The 22,259-nt window shown below is 43.6% G+C and overlaps 1 protein-coding gene across 3 annotated transcripts in view; it reads left to right on the top strand.

Annotated features, from left to right (window-relative positions):
• arid4b (AT-rich interaction domain 4B) overlaps positions 1–22,259 on the top strand; it is a 147,091-nt gene that overhangs the window by 28,214 nt on the left and 96,618 nt on the right. For all 3 annotated transcript variants that reach the window (XM_067984117.1, XM_067984115.1, XM_067984116.1), the window contains exon 4: positions 16,013–16,078. In XM_067984117.1, the coding sequence (XP_067840218.1) occupies positions 16,013–16,078 (66 nt within the window). The remainder of the gene's footprint in view (positions 1–16,012; positions 16,079–22,259) is intronic.

Below are 22,259 nucleotides of genomic sequence, written 5' to 3'. Positions count from 1 at the left end.
GAACAGGGATGTCTTACTGCAGTTATACAGGGCCTTGGTGAGACCACATCTGGAGTATTGTGTGCAGTTTTGGTCTCCTTATCTGAGGAAGAATGTCCTTGCCATGGAGGGAGTGCAACGAAGGTTTACCAGACTGATTCCTGGGATGGCAGGACTGACATATGAGGAGAGATTGGGTCGACTAGGCCTATATTCACTAGAGTTTAGAAGAATGAGAGGTGAGCTCATCAAAACCAATAAAATTCTGACAGGACTAGACAGACTAGATGCAGGGAGGATGTTCCCGATGGCTGGGGAGTCCAGAACCGGGGGTCACAGTCTCAGGATATGGGGTATGCCATTTAGAACCGAGATGAGGAAAAATTTCTTCACTCAGAGGGTGGTGAACCTGTGGAATTCTCTACCACAGAAGGCAGTGGAGGCCAAGTCATTAGATGTATTCAAGAAGGAGATAGATATATTTCTTAATGCTAAAGGGATCAAGGGATATGGGGAAAAAGTGGGAACAGGGTACTGAGTTAGACGATCAGCCATGATCATTTTGAATGGTGGAGCAGGCCTGAAGGGCCGAATGGGCTACTCTTGCTCCTATTTTCGATGTTTCTCTAATTTGTCCACACATGTTTTCCTCCACTTTCTTTCCACTGTTGGGTGGCATATATTAAGCTCCCAACAGGGTAACTGTTCTCTTCTTTTCCCTTAAATTTAGCAGGTGAATTCCACTTTTGCACCCTTGCGCTCTGGTGCTGTAATAGGCCGTGGATGAATACTGCCTCCCCCTCTTTTTCCAATTCTGTCTAGCTTAAGCTACATCTCTATTAATGCTATTACATCAGGACCCACTCCCCATAGCAATTTATGTATCTTGCTCTCATTTTATTCTGAATACATTGTACGTTTATGCACATAAAGCTCAAACCTGCCTCTGTTCGGCAATCTTTTCCAATTCCTCTTCCTCTTCACTTATTTTCTTTTCCTGTTGTTCCCTCTTATCTTTACTACATCCCTTGCCCCTTTTGCTTTCCTTTGCACTTCCTCCATCTGTCTTTTTCTTTCTCCCCAACCATTTTAGTTTAAATCATTCCCCCATAGCACTGCTGAGGACATTGGTTCCAGTGCTGTTCAAGTGAACCCAGTCCATTCTTTACAGGTCACTCCTGTCGCAGAACTGCTTCCAATGTCCCAAGAATCTGAACTCTTCCCTCTCGCATCTTCTTTCGAGCCATGCATTTGTATTCCTTATCCTAGTATTGATGAGTGTGTGGCACTAGGAGTCATCCTGAGATGGGAACATAGGAACAGGAGTAGGCCATACAGCCCCTCGAGCCAGCTCCGCCATTTGATAAGATCATGGCTGATCTGTGATCTAACTCCATATACCTGCCTTTGGCCCATATCCCTTAATACCTTTGGTTGCCAAAAAGCTATCTATCTCAGATTTAAAATTAGCAATTGAGCTAGCATTAATTGCCTTTTGCGGAAGAAAGATCCAAACTTCGACCACCCTTTGTGTGTAGAAGTGTTTTTTAATCTCACTCCTGAAAGGTCTGGCTCTAATTTTTAGACTCTGCCCTCTAGTCCTAGAATCCCCAACCAACGGAAATAGTTTCTCTCTATCCACCCTACCTGTTCCCCTTAATATCTAAGAAACTTCGATCAGATCACCCCTTAACCTCTGAAACGCTAGAGAATACAACCCCAATTTGTGTAATCTCTCCTCGTAACTTAACCCTTGAAGTCCAGGTATCATTTTAGTAAACCTATGCTGGACTCCCTCCAAGGCCAATATGTCCTTCCGAAGGTGTGGTGCCCAGAACTGCTCACAGTACTCCAGGTGCGATCTAACCAGGGTTTTGTATAGCTGCAGCATAACCTCTGCCCCCTTGTACTCTCGTCCTCTAGATATAAAGGCCAGCATTCCATTATTTTCTGCACCTGTTCATGACACTTCATTGATCTATGTACCTGTACCCCTAGGTCCCTTTGGACATCCACTGTTTTTAACTTTTTACCATTTAGAAAGTACCCTGTTCTATCCTCTTTTGATCCAAAGTGGATGACCTCACATTTGTCTACATTGAATTCCATTTGCCACAGTTTTGCCCATTCACCTAATCTATCAATATCGCTTTGTAATTATGCTTTGTAATTTTATGTTTTCATCTACACTGCTTACAATGCCACCAACCTTTGTGTCAATGGCAAACTTAGATATGAGACTTTTGTATGCCTTCATCTAAGTCATTAATCAATATTGTGAATAATTGAGGCCCCAAGTAAAATCCCTACAGGACTCCGCTAGTCACATCCTGCCAACGTGTGTACCTACCCATTATCCCTACTCTCTGTTGCCTTTCGCTCAGCCAACTTCTGAACCAAGTCCGTACTTTTCCCTCGATTCCATGGGCTTCTATCTTAGCTAACAGTCTCTTATGTGGGACCTTATCAAATGCCTTTTGGAAGTCCATATAAATAACATCCATTGACATTCCCCTCTTCAAAAAATTCAATCGGGTTTGTCAGTCACGACCTACCTTTCACAAATCCATGCTGGCTGTCTCTGATTCTCGAGGTGTTGGTTCAGTCACCCTACCCTTAATTATAGACTCCAGCATTTTCCCCACAACAGATGTTAGGCTAACTGGTCTATAATTCCCTGGTTTCCCTCTCTCTCCTTTCTTAAAATGCAGAGTGACATGTACAATTTTCCAATCTAGAAGGTCAGTTCCTGAATCTAGAGAACTTTGAAAGATTATAGTTAGGGCATCTGTAATGTGCTCACCTACTTCCTTTAAAACCCTGGGATGGAAACCATCTGGTCCTGGGGATTTGTCACTCTTCAGTGCTATTATTTTCTTCATTACTGTTGCTTTACTTATGTTAATTTTATTGAGTCCCTGTCCCTGATTCAATATTAGTTTTCTTGGGATTTCCAGCATGGTATCCTCTTTTTCTACTGTAAATACTGATGCAAAGTAATTGTTCAACATGTCCGCCATTTCCCCATTGTCAATGACAATATCCCCACTTTCAGTTTTTAAGGGGCCAACACTGCTCCTGACCACCCTCTTTTTCCTAATGTAACTATAAAAGTTAATCGTATTGGTTTTGATATCCCTTGCAAGTTTCTTTTCACACTCTCTTTTTGTAGCTCTTACTATCTGTTTTGTGACCCTTTGTTGATCTTTGTATCTTTCCCATTCGCGAGGATCTGTGCCATTTTTTGCCTTTTTGTATGGCCTTTCCTTATGCCTTATACTGTCCCTTACCTCTTTAGTTGTCCATGGCTGTTTTTTTTGGCAAGTAGAGATCTTGCCCCTCAGGGGTATAAACCGATTCTGTATCACGTTAAATGTTTCTTTAAACATTTCCCACTGATCATCAGTCGTTTTACCCATGAACAGATTTGCCCAGTTTACTGTTGACAATCTCTGTCTCATCCCATTGAAGTCGGCCTTGCCCAAGTCTAGAATCTTAGCAGCTGATTCACTTTTTTCCCTTTCAAACACTACATTGAACTCGATCATGTTATGATCGCTATTGGATAGATGTTCGCGCACAGTTAAGCTGTTAACTAAATCTGGTTCATTACTCATTACTAAATCTAGTATGGCTTGTCCCCTTGTTGCCTCTAGGACATACTGCTGTGAAAAACTATCCTGGACACACTCAAGAAGTTCACTACCTTTCTGACAGTTGCTAGTCTGCTTTTCCCAATCTATGTGAAGGTTAAAGTCCCCCATTAAGACCACTATGCCTTTGTTACACGCTTGTCTAATCTCTGCATTTATACAATCTAGCACTTCAGAGCTGCTGCCAGGGGTCCTATACACAACTCCCACTTTAGTCTTAGATCCTTTCCTACTTCTTAATTCAACCATAAGGTCTCTGTTGGCTGCTTACCTCTCAATATATCCTCCTTTATCATTGAAGTGATTTCATCTCATCATTAAGGCTACTCCTCCCCCTCTTCCATTTCCCTATCTCCCCTGTAGACTTTATAACCTGGTATATTTAGTTCCCAATCCTGACCATCCTGCAGCCATGTCTCAGTAATAGCTATCATGTCATACCCTCCAATTTGGCATTTTCAGTTGGTGGAGAGTTTGTACATTTGAAATGACTGCCTCTGTCATACTTGGGAGGGGCGGGGGGTAGTATATACACAGAAATTTGCCTTACAGAATGTGTGACGGAAGTGTGAAAGACAGACAGTGTGTACATATGTAAAGGTTTTCTCTTGTGATCCCACTCTCTCAATTGCTCCTGGAGTTGTTCGGAGAGTTGCAGGATACAGTGTAAGTTGAATATATGATGTACGTAGAAATGAGTAGGGCATGCAGACCTGGGATCTGGACAGAATTTTGCCATTTTGCCCAAGATATGTACAGAGTATGATGTAAGAGTTTGTGCTTCTGATTGGCTCATTCAATCAGAAAACCATGTGTTGAAGACGCACTTAAAGTGTAATATGTGCTAGGCACAAAACTTTTAATATATTTACAGTGACCTTTGATCTCCTTTGGAGTTGGTCATGGTGAGTTGGGGGCACACTATCTTATAATGACAGGAGTGCTATGTCCTGGAGATTGCTCATGGAACAACGGCGAGGCTAAAAGGGCTTACCGTTATTTTAGGGAAAATGGAAGAGCAGGTTCCGGAGATCGTATATGCGCAGTCAAACGCGGAAATCCGGAAATTGCGCTACCATTTGTCCTGCTCATTTGAAAGCTTCGCGTTAAAGAGATCTCGCTGGCTGAATGAATGGACAAGTGCGAACTTGCTGCACTGCCCAGCTGGAAATGAAGAAAAGTACACTGGTTTTTTTTTAGTTCTAAACTAACTTTTAATGGCGTGGTATGTATTAATGACTGCCAAACAATCTCGCTGCCACTGAAAATTAACTTTTTAAAGTGTGGAGTCTCATTCCTCTGGATATTAATTGTTGTTGGGGACATTTTTAAAAAAAGTTTTAAAATTTAAAATTGTTTTTTTTTACTTATTCTTTCTGTCTCTTTTACCTATGTCTTTTAATCTTACCCTCTCTTTATTTCACTTTCTCTAACTAATTTTATAGAGAATTTACTAATCTACCTGCTTCCTGCTTCCTAGTCTGTGTGGCTTGTGAAGGATACTTCACTTCCTTGATCTCACTGTGCGGCTTGTCAAGGATGCTTCAAGCTGATCAATTGAGGGGGGAGAGAGAAATCCTTTCCCCGCTCTCACAGCTCAGAGAAGCCCGGGAAAGACTGCTGCACTTGCAGGTCTCCATTAAATCAAGTTGGTGCCTAGAAGCCCGCAAAATGTTTGTGGGTGAGTTAGTTACTTATGAGTGGCGGGCAAGGTTCGTTCACCGCTCAGCGCAGTTCTTGGGCCCATGTAACATACAATATGAATATACAAAATTGGCGGGCAGGAAAACACCAGCTGTCAATCGAGCCTGCCCCATACCTCGATGCCCGGAGCATCACTACTAAACTCTTCTTCCCTCCCAACCACCCTGCAGCATTATAATGCAGTTGATCATCCGTGGCATTGCTCACTGACATATATATACGTGTTCATTATCTAAGCCTAAGGCAATGTTGTCCAGTACATTAGTCACGAGCCGGATGTGGTGCATTGGGAATCCAGGTGTGGCGAATTGCACTTCAGATTAGCAATTAAAAATGAGGAATAGACACAGTAGTTGGGCATGATTTCAATATTTATATTTGCACAGCGAATGCATGTGTACTTTAACTTTTTTGTGCATTTATTGGTAAAATAGTAAGACGAAAAGCAGATTGCACATGTTTTTGATCATTGTGTGCTGAATGGTGGTAGATGTTAAGTAAATATACACATGTGAAATACATTTACTTGTATTGTGTGAGTGTGAGGCATCTTCTATTAAAATTAGTGCATGTGGCTAAAACAGTGTCACTGCAGCCACACCTGTGGCTAGTCAGCGATTTCTGTCGGACATCACTGGCCTGGGGCATGCAAGAAGGTTGGAGGTGGGGTCCGGAAGAGGGAGTTGAAGAGGTGCTGAGAGAGAGGGTGAGAGTTGACTTCAGCTGGGAGAAAGCAAGGGATTGGGATTAGTGGGTGTGTGGGAATGGATGCAGAGAACCAAGGCTTGGGAGGAACTGGGAGAAAAAGGCTGGACCTGGGAGTTATCCTCGGGGATGGGAACATCCAATGGGATTGCTGTCTGGCCACAGGGGGGACTTTAAAGGTGGCTGGGGCGTGAGGATGCTCACAAGGGCTGCAAATGCTGGGGGGAAGGGAGCTGGATGAAGAGAGCTAGTGCGAGGTGGAATCTGGAGACTGATAGGATTAAGGAGAATGGGGGCGTGGGAGAACTGGGAGTGCGTTGGAGTCTGTGGGCAATCATGGAAGAGGTTGGGGACACTGGAGGCTTAGGAGCATGGAGTACTGGGTGGGGGGGGGAGCTGCAGTCTGGGACCTATGGGGTTTGGGAGGACTGGTGTGTAGAAATTCTGAGAGTAGAAGCACCGAAGAGGGAACTGGTTTGTGGGTGCAGAGGAAGTAACAGGGAGCACAAAAGGAGTACATAGAAACTTGCAAGTACTGAGGGGATCTACGAGCACTGTGAGGGAAGGAATCGTATCTGGGAGCACTGAAGGGGTAGAGATGGGGTTTGGGACTGCAGAGGGAGAAGGAAGGGGCTGGAAGGGCTGTGGGGAAGTGCTGTGCTGTGAAGCTGGAAATAGTCCAGGACTTGCATGGGTTCAGGACTGGGATTGGCCAGATGTGGGAACAAAGCTGTGGAGGACCTGGCTGGGAATGCAGTTATGCGCTAAAATGCAGCAGTGTTGGTTGTGATGGCAAGTAGTAGAGTTAGGCACGGGGCAGTAGGTGGTACAGGGCTGTAAAAATATTTTTAGATGGAGTGATGGACCATATATGCTGGAGGGAAACGAGGGTGATTCAACTGAAGGAAAGGCCCACATAATTCTGCTGGAGCAAAATTTTTGTATTTTTAAGCTCACGAGCAACATGCCCATCTTTGATAATAAATATCCCCACAAACTATCAAATTATCGAATGTTAGTGGATTAATTCTTGCCAAAAACACTCTGACTGTTGTATCCCTCTAGCTAAGAATATTGATAAGTCTTTCTCTACCTGTTTCTTTTATTTTCCTCCCTTTTCCCCATTCTCTTTCTCCCAATCTCTTTTTCTATTTCACTTTCACTTTTTTTCTCACTTTCTCTCTTCTCGTTTTATTTTTTCTCTCACTTTCTCTGTCTCTTTTCTCGCTTTATTTCACTTGCTCTTTCTTTCTCTCTCACTTGCTCTTTCTCTCTCTCTCACTTGCTCTTTCTCTCTCTCACTTGCTCTTTCTCGCTCTCTCACTTGCTCTTTCTCGCTCTCTCACTTGCTCTTTCTCGCTCTCTCACTTGCTCTTTCTCGCTCTCTCACTTGCTCTTTCTCGCTCTCTCACTTGCTCTTTCTCGCTCTCTCACTTGCTCTTTCTCGCTCTCTCACTTGCTCTTTCTCTCTCTCTCACTTGCTCTTTCTCTCTCTCTCACTTGCTCTTTCTCTCTCTCTCACTTGCTCTTTCTCTCTCTCTCACTTGCTCTTTCTCTCTCTCTCACTTGCTCTTTCTCTCTCTCTCACTTGCTCTTTCTCTCTCTCTCACTTGCTCTTTCTCTCTCTCTCACTTGCTCTTTCTCTCTCTCTCACTTGCTCTTTCTCTCTCTCTCACTTGCTCTTTCTCTCTCTCTCACTTGCTCTTTCTCTCTCTCTCACTTGCTCTTTCTCTCTCTCTCACTTGCTCTTTCTCTCTCTCTCACTTGCTCTTTCTCTCTCTCTCACTTGCTCTTTCTCTCTCTCTCACTTGCTCTTTCTCTCTCTCTCACTTGCTCTTTCTCTCTCTCTCACTTGCTCTTTCTCTCTCTCTCACTTGCTCTTTCTCTCTCTCTCACTTGCTCTTTCTCTCTCTCTCACTTGCTCTTTCTCTCTCTCTCACTTGCTCTTTCTCTCTCTCTCACTTGCTCTTTCTCTCTCTCTCACTTGCTCTTTCTCTCTCTCTCACTTGCTCTTTCTCTCTCTCTCACTTGCTCTTTCTCTCTCTCTCACTTGCTCTTTCTCTCTCTCTCACTTGCTCTTTCTCTCTCTCTCACTTGCTCTTTCTCTCTCTCTCACTTGCTCTTTCTCTCTCTCTCACTTGCTCTTTCTCTCTCTCTCACTTGCTCTTTCTCTCTCTCTCACTTGCTCTTTTCTTGCTTTATCTCACTTTCTATTTTTTCCCACTTTGTTTTTCTTCTGTCTTTTCTCTCTTCTCTCTCTCATCTTTCTTTCTGTCTTCTCACTTTCACTTTTCTCTCGTTTTTTCCTCTCCTCCCTCTGTTTCTGTTTTTTTCTCTGTTTCTCTTTCTGTCTTTCTTTTTCTCTCTATCTCTCTCTCTCTCTCACTTTCTGTTTTTCTCTGTCCCTCTTCCTCCTCCTCCACTTTTGTCTCTCATTCTCCCTCACATTTTGCGTTCCTGCTCTCCTGTGAAGTGATAGCATCCGGGGAAGGCAAGCCCAGAAACACTCTGGCTCAGGCATGGATGAGTGAGCAGATGGCCAGGGTAGAGCATTCAGGCTAGCTGGTGTGACAGGGACACTTGTGCCAGGCGGGCGAGCGACCAGGCGGCTTGGGAAATAGCCTAGCAAAGTCATGGAGGGGTGAGCAGTTACACTGAGGGCACGCAACACAGGAAGGCCTGGATGTGCCCCAGTTGGGTGGGCAGGAGAATGAAACGGTAGGCCAGGTCTTGCTATGTTTGACTCCCAACGGTCTTTGTTGACTGCAATTCAGATCATGAGAAAACAATTCCCAACGATTTACAGCAAAATAAGCCTTTTATGAACGTTTAATTCTTTATCAGTTTCAGATGTTATGAATTTTACATCCGTATATTTTCGGCCGTCTGAAGAATCAAGATGGAGGATTAAACCAAGCCCAGATCATTTTTGGACTGATTTTGTTTGGTTGGTTTTGGCTATTTGCTAATTCTGAATTGGTAGTTTTGGAAGAAAAAGTTGAGCCATTTGATTACTCTGTTTTCTGCTGATTCTTTGTTTCTCAGTGGTACTGACTGAGCTGAATCACTTTTGACTTGTTAGCATTTACTCAATCAGGTATTTGATCGGTAACTTAACAGATAAGTGGCTATTTGAGTTTTTTAAGTAATTCCTCATCACTGCAGGTTGAATGAAATGTTAACCCTCATTTACAAGTTGCAGTCACAGATTTTTAAAATTTATATATATTGCATAAACACTTCATTATATGTGTCTATATAGTTATATCATTCTTCCTCAGATGCAGTTCAAAAGTTCTTGATTTACTTGTTTGGATGTTTTGTAGGGAAAAAAAAGTCAAATTCACATTAACCTTCCAAGTATGACCCTAACTGAACAATTGCTTCCTTTCTCATTGCAGGACAGGGCCGAGGCTGGGGCTTACAAACAGCATACCCTGGCACAATCTGTCAATGGTCTGTCTTGCAGTCATTCATTTAAAAAAAATCTTGTGTGTTTAAGTCTCCGATGCCTCCAGAATTGCAGGCTTTTTGGTGGGAGTGGGGGGAAGGGGCAACATTACTGCAGAAATTTCAAAACACACAAAAGGCAATGTATTGGTTAGTTTTATGATTTTTTTTGTGCATTAAGTAATTTTTTTTTAGTTAGACAGTTCCAGTATTAAATAATCCAATTATTGAGAAATAAGATGGTAGCCAAAAAGATTATCAAAAAAATATTTTGATTCCCTCTCTCTTTGCCAGTTTTGTTGATAGCTGTGTGCTGATTTTTGATTGGTTTGATAGATCATTAGTAGTTGTTTGGTAGCTTTCATTCGTGCTTTTGTACAATTTTGTAAGTGTGTGTATATGTATGTATGTATATATACATGCTTACTTTGCTGGCATTCTGATTTGCATTTAACACAGCTGAACAAAAACGACCCCGCTAGTCACCAGTTGGAATTTCACACAGACAAGTTGGTAAATGAGGATTTAGCAGCAAAATTCTTTCTTTGCCTGTCTGTCTGTTTCTCTCTGTCTCTCCTTCGTGTGTGTGTATATATATATATATATATATATATATATATATATATATCTTGATACATACACATATCGAGGTGTATATACTATATATTCTTTCCGAGGTGTGGGGGTGGAACCAGTTGTCTAAATGCAATACAGTAATTTGACTTCTCTGAATCTTTTGAAAGTGCACCTTTGATGGGTAATTTTAAAGATTTTATTGAAATATTGTTGTGATCACAAACGATTAATTCCTTCCTTGCAGTCCACTCAGCATAGGATGATAGTAGAGGGTATTAAGTAGCAGAATGTATCATGGGAGTTAAGTGACATCATAAGTAGTGGGATGCGTTATGACCTTGAAGTATGGTGTCAGGAATGGGGCTGCATTTCTTTTAGCAATGCCTTTGTATTTCCTAGTGGTATGTGTCGTGGCAGACAGTAATGGATGGCAAAGCTCCAACTATTGAGTCACACAATTGGAACTATGGTAGGTCACTGCGTTTTACAGGACAATAGTATTGTGTGTCCATAATTGCAGTGGCTAAGGGTGGTAGTGCATTATATTGCAAGGTTGTTGTGTGGTTGCAAAGAATGATTGGAAACTTTCCCTTTTCCTTTCCTTTCCTTCCCTCCCCTCCCTTTCCTTCCCTCCCCTCCCTTTCCTTTCCTTCCCTCCCTTTCCTTCCCTCCCTTTCCTTCCCTCCATCCCTCCCTACCCCTGCAGTTCTGCTGAATTCCCAATCTCGTCTGTGAAGCAGGGGAAAAGTAGTGATGGGAGATGCAGAAAGCTGGGGAGCTGACTGATTACGGTTTGATGAGTGCATACTAAGAGGGCCTTTGATGAAAGTGAAGAGGTTCGTGCCCTTCAAATACCTCAGTGCAGAATCATTAACCCTCGTGCTGGTACAACTCTTTGAAGGCTCCCTGGAGGAATAGTAGGTTAAGGCGCCATTTAGTGTCGTATGAATCATACAGACCAAAGGTTTTTATTCTGGGCATGTGCTGAGTCACCACATCTCATCCTGGTGCAGTAACTGAGGCTCTGTAATTGATCTTGGCCCTCCTGGGTTGGGGAGGAGATCGATAAGCCTGGGTTCCTGCTATTGATTGCTATTCACTGACTTTCTGTTGGCCAGTGTGAGTAGATGTTGGATGAGGGACTGGATTGCGTATGATTGTGATACTCTCAACAGTCAAATAGCCTACCAGAGGGCTGCCGGTGACTGTGGAACTGTTCCCCGGCAGTCAGGGTCTTCGAAAGCAGGGAAACCTTTTAGCAGAACAAAAAAAATCCCCTCTTCTGCATGGCACTGGCTGGGTTACCTTGTTTGGTGCTTCATGCTTCTAAAGGGTAGCCCAAAGGAAAATTTGAGCTTGGCCTGGTTGTTCAGATGGTGAGACCCAAATCAATTCATAATGTTTTGCCTTTTAATTGGCTGCAAAACAAGTTTTACAGATGTGAGCTGCAGAATGGAGTGCAGTTTATACAGCAAGCTTGTATAAAATAACATGAAATAATGAATACAGCAAAGAAAAGAAAGAACTTGCATTTCTAAAGTGCCTTTCACGACCTCAGGACGTCCCATAGCGCTTTATAGCCAGTGAAGCGTAGTCACTGTTGTAATGTAGGAAAGGAGAGACTTGAGAAGGTGAAGACAGTATTGAAATAAAAGAGGGCAGATGTAGAGAAGAATCAAAGTTTTTTTTTAACACATGGTTTGGATTCCTTTTAAAAACTATTAATATTCCAGAACTTGCCACATTCAAAAAAGTTGCGACTTGAGCCAACCCAGCTGGAACTGTACCTCCATTTGTTGACAGTCCCCCACAAACACCTTTTCATCCTTTGCACCATGTTCGCCTCTCAGTCAACGAGAAGTATAGAAAGTGCAGGGGTGAAATTAAAAAGGAAATTAGGAAAGCAAAGAGAGGGCATGAAAAAATACTGGCAAGTAAAGTTAAGGAAAACCCAAAAATGTTTTATAAATACATAAAGAGCAAGAGGATAACTAAGGAAAGAGGAGGGCCTATTCGAGACCAAAAAAGGAACCTATGTGTGGAGGTGGAAGATGTGGGACCGGTTCTTAATGAATACTTTGGAGTCTGTCGTCACAAAAGAGGGGGACGATGCAGAGATTGTAGTTCAGAAGGAGGAGGAGTGTGAAATATTGGATGGGATAAACATAGTGAGAGAGAAAGTATTAAAGGGATTAGCATCTTTGAAAGTAGATAAATCGCCAGGCCCGGATGAAGTGTATCCCAGGCTGTTAAAAGAAGCAAGGGAGGAAATAGCATCGGCTTTGACCATTATTTTCTGATTCTCCTTGGCTACAGGCATGGTGCCAGAGGATTGGAGAACGGCTAATGTTGTACCATTGTTTAAAAAGGGAGAAAGAGATAGACCCTGTAATTATAGGCCAGTCAGTCTAACTTTGGTGGTGGGCAAATTATTGGTATCAATTCTGAGGGTCAGATAAACGGTCACTTGGAAAGGCACGGGTTAATCAAGGACAGTCAGCATGGATTTGTTAAGGGAAGGTCGTGTCTGACTAATTTGATTGAATTTTTTGAGGAGGTAACAAGGAGGGTCGATGAGGGTGATGTAGTTCACATACATTTTAGCAAGACTTTTGACAAGGTCCCAAATGGCAGACTGGTCAAAGAAGTAAAAGCCTATGGGGATCCAAGGGAAAGTGGCTAGTTGGATCCAAAATTGGCTCAGTGGCAGGAAGCAAAGGGTAATAGTTGACTGGTGTTTTTGCGACCGGAAGGCTGTTTCCAGTGGGGTTCCGCAAGGCTCAGTACTAGGACCCTTGCTTTTTGTGGTATATATTAATGATTTGGACTTGAATGTGGGGGGCTTGATTAAGAAGTTTGCAGATGATACAAAAATTGGCCGTGTGGTTGATAGTGAGAAGGAAAGCTGTAGACTGCAGGAAGATATCAATGGGCTGGTCCGATGGGCAGAAAAGTGGCAAATGGAATTCAATCCAGACAAGTGTGAGGTAATGCATTTGGGGAGGGCAAACAAGACAAGGGAGTACACAATAAATGGGAGGATACTGAGAGGTGTAAAGGATGCATCTTGGAGTGCATGTCCACAGATCCCTGAAGGTAGCACAACAGGTAGGTTAAAAAGGCATACGGGATACTTTCCTTTATTAGCCGAGGCATAGAATATAAGAGCAGGGAGGTTATACTAAAACTGTAAAAAAAACACTAGTTAGGCCACAGCTTGAGTGCTGCGTATAGTTCTGGTCACCACGTTACAGGAAAGATGTGATTGCACTAGAGAGAGTACAGAGGAGATTTACGAGGATGTTGACAGGGCTGGAGAATTTCAGCTATGAGGAAAGATTGGATAGGCTGGGGTTGTTTCCTTTGGAACAAAGGAGGCTGAGGGGAGATTTAATTGAGGTGTATAAAATTATGACAGGGCTAGATAGAGTGGATAGGGAGGACCTATTTCCCTTTGCAGAGGGGTCAGTGACCAGGGGGCATAGATTTAAAGTAATTGGTAGAAGGATTAGAGGGGAGCTGAGGAGAATTTTGTTCACCCAGAGGGTGGTGGTGGTCTGGAACTCATTGCCTGAAAGGGTGGTAGAGGCAGAAACCCTCAACTCATTTAAAAAGTATTTGGATGAGCACTTAAAGTACTGTAACCTATAGGGCTACGGACCAAGTGCTGGAAAGCGGGATTAAGCTGGATAGCTCTTTTTCGGCCAGCATGGACAAGGTGGGCCGAATGGCCTCTTTCTGTGCTATAACTTTCTATGATTCTATTAAAGGGCACCGAAAGCTTTAAAAGGGGGTTTGGGAGTGTGAGCTGGGGGCACCAGGTACTGGAGGCGTGGAAGCAGACCCACAGTTACCACCTGCAGCAGGATGCACGAGGGCTGGATCAAGGTTATCTAGAGAGCTTATCGTGCTTCAGGTTCAATCCTTCTCTGGGTACCGCTGCTGGAGGGACTGTGGCCTGAAGGGCCAGCTGCTACACTACTTCAGTCATGGAGAGCACAATGGGCCTCGCAATTTCTGTAGACCCAGGCGTGGGCTTGCCCATCAGAGAGTGGGGCCCATCTGCAATATGCAGGCTAACGTAAGACACATTCCGCTGCTGTAATGAGGCACAACCCTTCCTGCAACAAACATTAGTGGGACATGTGCCAACTGAAACGGATAATGTTCTGGAAACTGAGAGGTATTGGGCAGGCTGGTGCCCATTTTCCAGCAACCCACATGACCTCAGTTACTTACCATACACACCCAAGCCACCTCCCACAGTCAGAACGGGACCACAACCAGCAACCCCTCCCCAGGGACCCACAAAGGGCAGGGATCCATCAAATTATTCCCCCCGACCCGGGGGTGCACTGCTATACTGGTAACCTTATGCCTATGTGTTCTGCTGTATCTAACGTGTGACACTGTACAGTGACTTTAAGAAAGGGACAAGCATAGATTTTGTGAAGAAAATAGGAAACTATTAATAATACCATAACAACACCTCAGGAACTTTGCCACATTTTGGGGGTGGGGGTGGATAGGGCTTAAAAAATATCCACCCAGTTTTGGCCAACTTGTTCCAAGGTTTTTCCCACCAAGAATACAGCAATTCATGGCACATTTTTTTTATGAAGCATGTCTTTAGTTATTATTTGCTTTGCTTGGTAGGCAGCCAGAGATTACTTTATATTAGAAAGATTCACAATTTAATCTGTGCAACCAAATAAATAACCCAGCCTCTAAGCCAAAATTTTGTTTTAAGTTGCATTTGCAATGAAAACAACTAATCTACTTGTTCTCATCTTATCTCCCTATCCCCTGTCGCCATTCACGATCTTGTTATCCCATGACTGTGTTCATTGTCAAATGTTGAATTGCTATATGATTAAAAAATCCAAATGTGTTAATGACATGAGAACCAGCTTGTTGAAGGAAGTTATTTGCATTCCATAGTACATTGAACTATTGGGAATGCAGAGATGTTATAAATTGGATCTTACAGAGGCTTGTCAGTCAGAGACCGTTGTCTCATATCTGCTATGCAGCAAGTTTTCTGATGAGTTGAGTGTGCCTTGTGGGTGACCCTTGGTTGGAGATCTTTTGGTGCACATCAAAAATCAAAAAATGAATTAATGTTTTCTTGCATACTGGGAGTGCACATCAGGAATTCGGAGTGTTGGTAAGCGCGCCGAGATGATCTTCCATCCATTAAGGACATAAAATCTTGTAGATGAGTCAATATTTGCACCCAGATTCTCAATATGCACTCTAGGCACTGAAATTCTCTGGTGGGAGAGCCTATTTATAACATTTTAAAAAAATTAATTCTTGGGATATGGGCATTGCTGGCAAAACCAACATTTATTGCCCATCCCTAGTTGCCCCTTGAGAAGGTGGTGGTGAGCCACCTTCTTGAACCACTGCAGTTTGTGTGGTGAAGGTGCTCCCACAGTTCAGAGAGTTCCAGGATTTTGACCCAGGGACGATGAAGGAACAGTCGATATATGTCCAGGTCAGGATGGTGTATGACTTGGAGGGGAAATTCGAGGTGATGGTGTTCCCATGCACCTGCTGCCCTTGTCCTTTCCATAACCTGATTCAATCAGAGTGACTGCACTATATAACTAAAACCATTTAGTGTTTAGGGTATAATGGTTTTCAAAGCTTTCTTCAAAATAAGGGTTGAATAACTTCCAGTGGAATTTTGTTTAAGAAGCCCATGACCTGTGGTTAAGGCTGTAATATATGTTTCTGGCTGCAATATATAAAAATGACTTTTATTTCTTGTCAAGCAACACAGAACATTGACAAGTAGTGACCTGAGAGCATTGTAGAGGAAAGTTAACTTTGTACTTCTAGATTAGGCTTATGTAAATCTTTGACACCCCTGTCAGATTTTCACACTCGTGCTTACTATTGTTTGGTGATATGTTTTGGAAATTGTGCTTTTTCTAAAGGTAACTTTCAAACATGATTCATCAACCGTGGAAGTGCAGGATGACCACGTCAAGGGTCCACTCAAGGTATGCACTCATGTTCTTGCAATTTTCCTTTACTTAATGATTGAGTGAGATGAATCCTGAGATGTATATTAGCTGCAAATAAAACTAGCGGTTTGGAATATATACGTTGATGCACCGAATGTATTTTTTTGAAGTGCTGAAATACTGTTTTTGAATATACCCTGCCTGTCCAACGGTTACTTATGATAAATATCTCCACAAATGAAGCTTGCTGGATTACTCATGAAACTCACTCATGAGTAAATATTCCATTTTGTGAGTGATGTTTATCTTGCCTCAGTGACAGCTTTGACAGATTAGGTTATATTTTATTAGCATGCTGCTAGCAATTAGCGTAGTGCAAAGATCTACTTCCCCTTCAGTTGATTTTAACAAATTGGGGCAGCAGTAACAGTTCTTCAGGTTGTGGAGAGTTACGGGGAGGGGGGAGAGAAAGAGGGACCTTTCCTTATTAATCAGGATAGGAAGTGCTATCAGTGATTATTATAACCTTTTGGGGTGTTGGGTGGCTGGGAATCAATGTAGGTCAGCAGTAATGGATGAGTGGGACTTCCTGCAGGATAGGATACGGGCAGTAGAGTTTTGGATGAGCTTAAATTTATGGAGGATAGAAACTGGGAGCCGGCCAGGAGAGCTTTGGTACAGTTGAGTCTAGAGGTGACAAAGGCGTGAGTGAAGCTTTTACATGCAGAGATCGACGATGTTGCGGAGGTGGAAATAGGTGGTCTTTGTGCTGGAGAGGGGTCGAACAGGATAAGGTTGTGAGCTGTCTGGTTCAGCCTGATATGGTGGCCAAGGAGGGGGACTGGAGTCAGTGGCGAGAGTACGGAGTTTCTGGCAGGCTTCCCAATGTCTAGCCTGGAGGAAATAGTGGCTCATCCGAGACTGGATGTCAGCCATGCATCCTGACAGCACTGAGGTAGTGGAGGCGTTGTGAGGTGGTGAAGAGGCAGAGCTAGGTGGCATCAGCATACATGTGGAAACTGACCCAGTGTTTGCAATTGATATTACCAAGGGGCAGGATATTGATGAGGAAGATGAGGGAGCCCAGGAAGGATCTTTGGGGGACTCCAGAGGTAACGGTGTGGGTACTGGAAGAGAAGCCATTGCTGGAGATGACCTGGCTGTGACTGGACAGGTACATGCAGTCCCACTGAGCTAGACAATGGAGCAGAAGCATTGGGAGGATGGTGTGGTCAATTGTGTCAAAGGCTGAAGAGAGGACGAGCAGGGATAGTGCACCAAGGTCACAGTCACAGAGGATGTTATTTGTGACTTTAATTAAGGGCTGTTTTTATGATGTGTGAGGGATGGAAACCTAATTGGAGAGATTCAGTTATGGAGTAGCAGGAGACTTGGACACAGATTTGGGAGGCAACAACACATCCAAGGATTTTGGAGAGTACAGAGAGGTTGGAGATGGGGCGGTAGTTTGCAGGGATAGAAGGGTTGAGAGTAAGTTTTTTGAGGAGGGGGTGATCGTGATTTTGAAAGGTAAGGGACGGCACAGGATGAGCGGGAGCCATTTACAATGTCAGCGAGTATGGGGGCCAAGAAGGGAAGTTAGGTGGTCAGCAGTTTAGTGGGAATGGGGTTCAGGGAGCAGGGGATGGGTCTTATGGATGAGAGGTGGGCATTAGGGGAGATGGGAGAGAAACGCGAGTTCGGCTAGGTTGGGGGGCAATTGGTGGGAGGTTTGGTGGTTGAGGGGAAGCAGCAGAGGTAACACATAGAGTAATGCTGCCCTTTTGAGTATCAAAACATATCCCATGACACACTATTGTGCATCAAAAAAGGATAATTGTAAACAATTTTACAACACCAAGTTATAGTCCAGCAATTTTATTTTAAATTCACAAGCTTTCGGAGGCTTCCTCCTTCGTCAGGTGAACGATGTGAAAATGAAATCCTCGAAATGAAATCGCATTTATAATTCACAGAACAATGGTGGACGCTTACCCGAAGGTCGGTGGACATTCATCCACCGACCTTCGGGTAAGCGTACTCCAAGGCGGCCTTCGAGACACACGACAACGCAAAATCGTCGAGCAGAAATTGGTGGCCGGGTTCCGCGCCCATGAGGACGGCCTCAGCCGGGATCTTGGGTTCATGTCACGCTACACGTTACCCCACCAGCGAACAAATGTTATCTGTTTTTAATATAACGGGTCAGTTGCTGTCTTTTCTATGTTTCTACCTCTCTAGCTCTGTTTTTTTTTTGTTTGTTGTTTTTTTTTGGTGATTTGTATATTCTGTGAGACCTGGCAGGTAACACCTGTCTGTCTGCACACTGATTGCCTTGGCAACGGGCAGTTGAAAAAACTGTCTGTACTCACCAAGCATTGTTCTGTGAATTATAAATGCGATTTCATTTCGAGGATTTCATTTTCACATCGTTCACCTGATGAAGGAGGAAGCCTCCGAAAGCTTGTGAATTTAAAATAAAATTGCTGGACTATAACTTGGTGTTGTAAAATTGTTTACAATTGTCAACCCCAGTCCATCACCGGCATCTCCACATCAAAAAAGGATAGAACAGGGTACTTTCTAAATGGTAAAAAGTTAAAAACAGTGGATGTCCAAAGGGACTTAGGGGTTCAGGTACATAGATCATTGAAGTGTTATGAACAGGTGCAGAAAATAAACAAGAAGGCAAATGGAATGCTGGCCTTTATATCTAGAGGACGAGAGTACAAGGGGGCAGAAGTTATGCTGCAGCTATACAAAACCCTGGTTAGACCGCACCTGGACTACTGTGAGCGGTTCTGGGCACCGCACCTTCGGAAGGACATATTGGCCTTGGAGGGAGTGCAGCATAGGTTTACTAGAATGATACCCGGACTTCAAGGGTTAAGTTACGAGGAGAGATTACACAAATTGGGGTTGTATTCTCCGGAGTTTCGAAGGTTAAGGGGTGATCTGATCGAAGTTTATAAGATATTAAGGGGAACAGATAGGGTGGATAGAGAGAAACTATTTCCGCTGGTTGGGGATTTTAGGAGTAGGGGGCACAGTCTAAAAATTAGAGCCAGACCTTTCAGGAGCAAGATTAGAAAACATTTCTACACAGAAAGGGTTGTAGAAGTTTGGAACTCTCTTCCGCAAACGGCAATTGATACTAGCTCAATTGCTAAATTTAAATCTGAGATAGATAGCTTTTTGGCAACCAAAGTATTAAGGGATATGGGCCAAAGGCAGGTATATGGAGTTAGATCACAGATCAGCCATGATCTTATCGAATGGCGGAGCAGGCACGAGGTGCTGAATGGCCTACTCCTGTTCCTATGTTCCTATGCTCTTTATTTGTTAGCATCAGTGAAGGTAGTATTAAATTCTAGGAATATAATAATACAAGAGCCTTTTATCTTTTAAATGTGCTCATGAAATCATAAGTATGACTGAAAAATATTTTTACAGTCCTCAGATCACAGTTTGTGGTGTAAATATTTATGATCTTGATAGATAGATATATATATATCCTGTTCTTCTATAAAGATATATGTACATTATATATGAAGGCACAAAGGATGCAAATCAATCTTACCTGATGGTGAGTTACATCCAACATCACTTGTGATTTGTCCTGTCCTGGAGTTTACTGTACTCTTGTCTTTTGATTTTATTTTGCACACTGCTCTCCTGGCTGGCCTCCCATCTTGGACCCTCGATAAACTTGAGCTTGTTCCAAACTCTGCTGCCCGTATCCTAACTTTCACCAAGTCCCGTTCACCCATCACCCCTATGCTCCCAGTCCGGGAATGCCTCGATTTTAAAATTCTCATCCTTGTTTTCAAATTCCTCCATGGCCTTGCCCCTCCCCATCTCCCTAACCTCCTCCAGCCCTACAACCCTCCGAGATCTCTGCGCTCCTCCAATTCTGGCCTCTTGCGCATCCCCAATTTTCACCATTGGTGGCCGGGCCTTCAGCCGCCTGGACCCTAAGCTCTGGAATTTTTTCCCTGAACCTCTTCGCCTCTCTACCTCTCTCCTCCTTTAATGTGCTCCTTAAAACCTACCTCTTTGACCAAGCTTTTGATCACATGTCCTAATATCTCCTTATGTGGCTCGGTGTCAGATTGTGGTTGATAACGCTCTTGTGAAGCGCCTTAGGATGTTTTACTGCGTTAAAGGCGCTATATAAATTCAAGTAGTTGTTCTTATATGTTGCTGCTTGCTTGCCCTGATCCTTGATGCCAGTGCCCTGTTCTGTGACATGCGATTGTAAATGGTTCAAATAGTTCTTCATCTTTTTAAGTGCTGAAATTATTAAAACTTTATTCAAAATATGAATGATTCTCAATGGAAACGGTTGCTGTAATGTAACGTGATGTAAACATCACCACAAAAGAGGAAAAGATTACACTGTTGTGATACCGTGTACAGTATAAATCAAACAAGATTAAAATTTGTAGCATGTCTGATGTTGCAGATTGAACTTGGCATCTAACAGATGGGAGTGTGTTTCTGGAGTTTTTGATTTCTGTTCTGCTACCATGACTACTGCCATTCATAATGTAATTGTTTATAGAGCTTTGGTTCATCCCTCCTTGCGGCAAACTGTGTAATTCACCTCAGATTGTACTGAACTTATTTCTGTCACCCTAATTTGCTGCAGTAAGATGTATAATATTTACAGGGGCGTAATGCACAATGTTGTGCTCATTTGAATTTCTGAATCCTAATGTTTTGTGTTAGAATGCCACCAACGATGTGTGTGGTTCTGTTTTTTTTTGTTACCACATTCCTTCCATCCTTCTCTCTGGAATGTGTTGACTCCCTGCTGGTATACTGATCCATGGGTGCTAATTGACCTGAAGTATCTCACCTGGAGTGGCTATTACACAGGAGCTAGCCTAGACAGTGAGTGCTGTCCGGACATCCAACCACACAAGGTATTCCAGCCAATCCTGATCCTGCCCCCTCCCGATACTCAGGGTATTCCAGCCAATCCTGATCCTGCCCTCTCCCGATACTCAGGGAATTCCAGCCAATCCTGATCCTGCCCTCTCCCGATACTCAGGGCATTCCAGGCAATCCTGATCCTGCCCTCTTCCGATACTCAGGGCATTCCAGCCAATCCTGATCCTGCCCTCTCCCGATACACAGGGCATTCTAACCGATCCTGATCCTACCCTCTCCCGATACAGAGGGTATTCTAGTCTATTGCGATCCTGCCTTCTCCCGATACACAGGGCGTTCCAGCCGATCCCGATTGTGCCTTCTCCCGATACACAGGGCATTCCAGCCGATTCTGATCCTGCTCTCTCCCGACACACGGCATTCTAGCTGATCCTGATCCAGCCCTCTCCTGATACACAAGGGATTCCAGCCAATCCCGATCCTGCCCTCTCCCAGTACACAGGCCCACTTGCGGCAGGGGTTGTTCAGTATGCACACGAGTGGCTCCCCTTGATGGTCTTATTTCTTTTCTCTAACCCAGAGCGTTGAGGCCAACTGTGTCCCTATGGTTGACCTGAATGAGATCAGCTAACTCCACAGAGACTAGTGGTTGAACCTGAGACCTTCCTAGTCTGTGTGGCTTGGCTACTTAGCAGGAGAAACATACAGAGCCAATGTGGGAGTGCTGCAAAATCTAACCTGTTATCTCCTTGTATGTACTTATTCAGAGGTTGTTCGTCAGTCTTCCTGCAGGTTCTAATCCTTTGTAAACTATTAGGCAAATTATTCCCTCCATGATTATAATGTGCCCGTTGATTCCTCTTCCACCTGATGTAATGCATCATAAATATCCTGCTTACACTTGGGTGTTTTCCTGTTGGTTTGAGCCTATAAATATTCTCCACAGCAAGGTCACTTTGCAGAACTGAATAAAATCGAATTCCAGTAATTACACATATACGTCTTTGTGTAGATAACGGCGACAGCATCACTATTCAGCTCATACAAGAATGAATGTGCTGCCGCCAGATTTGGCGGACATGTTCAGGAAGATCACTAGGACCCTCCCCTCCGAGTGCTTGATCACTGCTTGGCACCAACCGTACCCATGTGGCCATGCTTCTTACTTGAGCCTAGATGTCCCTCGACCGTTGGGCCAACACAGCCTCACCAGGTTTTGTCCTTACTTGCGCTTTCCGGTAGGGGCCATTGGACTGTGATCGGGAAGGAAAACCTTGCTGGTTTTTATTTTTTTAATTCTTCTATTCCTTCTTTGTCTTTC

This window comes from Heptranchias perlo, chromosome 5, assembly GCF_035084215.1.
Source record: "Heptranchias perlo isolate sHepPer1 chromosome 5, sHepPer1.hap1, whole genome shotgun sequence".
In the NCBI taxonomy this organism is placed as follows: Eukaryota; Metazoa; Chordata; class Chondrichthyes; order Hexanchiformes; family Hexanchidae; genus Heptranchias; species Heptranchias perlo.
The sequence above is the reverse complement of the archived record's forward strand: the minus strand, read 5'-3'. Positions and strand labels throughout refer to the sequence as shown.